The sequence below is a fragment of the Apaloderma vittatum genome, unplaced genomic scaffold, assembly GCF_000703405.1.
Source record: "Apaloderma vittatum isolate BGI_N311 unplaced genomic scaffold, ASM70340v1 scaffold37205, whole genome shotgun sequence".
NCBI classification, from domain to species: domain Eukaryota; kingdom Metazoa; phylum Chordata; class Aves; order Trogoniformes; family Trogonidae; genus Apaloderma; species Apaloderma vittatum.
This window is the reverse complement of record NW_009719489.1, coordinates 1-2398: the sequence shown is the minus strand read 5'-3', so window position 1 is coordinate 2398 and position 2398 is coordinate 1. Positions and strand designations below refer to the sequence as shown.

The 2398-nt window shown below is 59.9% G+C and overlaps 1 protein-coding gene across 1 annotated transcript; it reads left to right on the top strand.

Moving 5' to 3' along the window:
- Positions 1-27: 27 nt before the first annotated feature.
- On the top strand, positions 28-2377 carry TMEM194A (transmembrane protein 194A; the record flags this gene model as incomplete). The annotated part of the gene is made up of 7 exons (XM_009870651.1): positions 28-244; positions 494-566; positions 723-816; positions 919-1033; positions 1242-1467; positions 1744-1917; positions 2182-2377. Coding segments are annotated over 7 exons (1095 nt in total), but the record flags the coding sequence as incomplete, so codon positions are not given.
- Positions 2378-2398: the final 21 nt, after the last annotated feature.

Sequence of the window (2398 nt, the reverse complement as noted above, 5' to 3'; positions counted from 1 at the left end):
GCGGCCGTGACCCCATTTGCTTCCCTCCCCACGCAGATCCGGGTCAGCAGCAACCAGATGATCCGAGTCACGCAGGTGGACAGCGAGGAGGAGCTGGAGAAGTTCAGCCTGTGGGATGTTTTATCCTTCCTGAAGGAGAAGCTGAACGACACCAGCATCAATGTGGATCTCTACAGCAACAAAACCTGCCTGAAGGTCGAGGTGCTGGAGGCCAACACCACGTACTGCGTCATCCTCTTCCGGCGTACGTCTCCTCCCTGGTGGGGGCTCTGGGGGTGGGTCTGGCAGCATGAGGGCTCGAGGTGGGGCAACAAGGACGTGGCCAGGAGAGATTGTGGTCTGAAGGCTGGGAGGTCGGAAGTGTGTCTGTGTCCCTGGGGTAGGAAGTGGGGGAATTCGGGGCGCTTGCCGGAGGTTCGCCTGGGATGCTGGAGCCCAAGCCGGAGGGCACTGTGCCAGGATTCCTCTTGCTATGGACTCGCTCACTTTCCAGGCTTTGACCCTAAGCTGTTCCTGGTTTTCTTCCTGGGCTTGATGTTGTTCTTCTGTGGGGATATGCTGAGCAGGTGAGTCACCTCATTTTTGCCCGTGAGCTGGGGACAAGGAGGGCTGGGTGGGGTGGCTGGGCTTGCAGGCTCCTGAGGGTTGCTCCCAGCGGGTGTTTTTGTGCAGAGGTGTTTGTGAGCTGTAAAACTCCCTGTGCCTGTGTGTGGTCTCCACAGGAGCCAACTCTTCTACTACTCAGCTGGGATTAGTTTTGGCGTGCTGGCCTCGCTGCTCATCGTTGTCTACATGATGTCCAGGGTCATGCCCAAGGTGAGTGTCAGGCTTTGCTTGGAGCAAGGCTCAGCAGCTGGGAGGAAGTAGGAGTAGCTACAGCTGCCCCTGCCTGCCCTGAGTTCCCTTTCTCCTCTCTAGAGAAGTCCCGTTTACTTCCTGCTGGTAGGAGGTTGGTCCTTTTCCCTGTACCTGCTTCAGCTGACCTTCAAGAACCTGCAGCAGATCTGCAGGTGCTACTGGCAGTACCTCCTAGGTAGGTGTGAGTTTTTTGGACCTGCTGGTTTATCAGTCTTCTCCTGGAGCTGCTGGTGGAAAAAGCTGAGGCTTCCTGCCCACCTTGTTGCTGCAGCCGCCACTCTCGTGCCCCTGCGAGAGGAGGGCTCCAGGCTCAGGCCGAGCTGCAGCCCTGGCGGAGGTTCGGTCGTCTCCCTGCTGAGCCCGATCCCTCCGCTTTCCCGCAGGCTACCTGCTGCTCGTGGGCTTCCTGAGCTTCAGCGTGTGCTACAGGTACGGCCCGCTGGAGAACGAGCGCAGCATCAACATCCTCTCCTGGGCGCTGCAGCTCCTGGGCCTCCTGCTGATGTACTCGGGCATCCAGATCCATCCCGTCGCCTTGGCCTTGGTGGTCATCGCCATCTGCACCAAGAACGTGGACTACCCCCTACAGTGGGCCTTTGCCGCCTACAGGTGAGCGCCGCGAGCGCCTCGGCTCGCTCCTGACGTGGAGCCGCTGTCAGGCCCGGATGAGCTGCTGGATGGAGTCTGTGTTGTAGAAATGAGGATGTTTTCGCTGGGGTTTGGGGCTGGGGCTTGTGTGCATTGAGGGGGTTGTGTCCCTTTTTCCCTGGGGCTGGTGTGGGACCGTGCGCTGCTCCTCCTCATGACTGGGAGCCTCCCTCGGGAGCGAGGAGTGGAGGGCAGGGGGCACGAGACAGGCAGGAACCGGTGCTGCCTCCCGGACAGGAAAGTGCAGAGCACCAGGCTTGGGCCGAGCCCCCCTCGCCTGCTGACGGAGGAGGAGTACCGGGTCCAGGGCGAGGTGGAGACGCGCAAAGCCCTTGAGGAGCTTCGAAGTTACTGCAAAAGCCCAGAGTTCTCCGCCTGGACTGTGGTTTCCCGCATCCAGTCTCCCAAAAGGTAATGTCGCCTGGCAGCGTGCTCGAGGTGGCCAACCTGTGTCTCCTTGTGCTTCTGAATGCCTGGGTTGCTCTGTGCCCTCACCCCTGTCTTCAGAGATAGGGAGGCGGAGGCACAGAGGGCCTGTGGGGTGTGGAAGCAGGATGGGACAGATAACGCTTGGTCCCAGTCCTGAAATGTTTTACCCCAGCTCCTCGCATGCCAGGGGCTCCCAGGAGGCCACCAGGCGTGGGTGCACAACGTGCTGCTTCGGCTTCTTCCCAGGTTTGCTGACTTTGTGTGTGGTGCCTGTCACGTCACCCCTGAGGAGGTCTGTGTCCACGACAGGGAGTACAGCCTGAGCAGCAGCATCTTCCTCGATAACGAGCTTTTTGAGGAGGAGGATGAGGATGATGATGACGCCTTAGAGGCAAATCACACAAGTTACTCCCTGAACCACAACCACCTGGACTCTGACTGAGGGCAGCCCCCACGGGGGCGA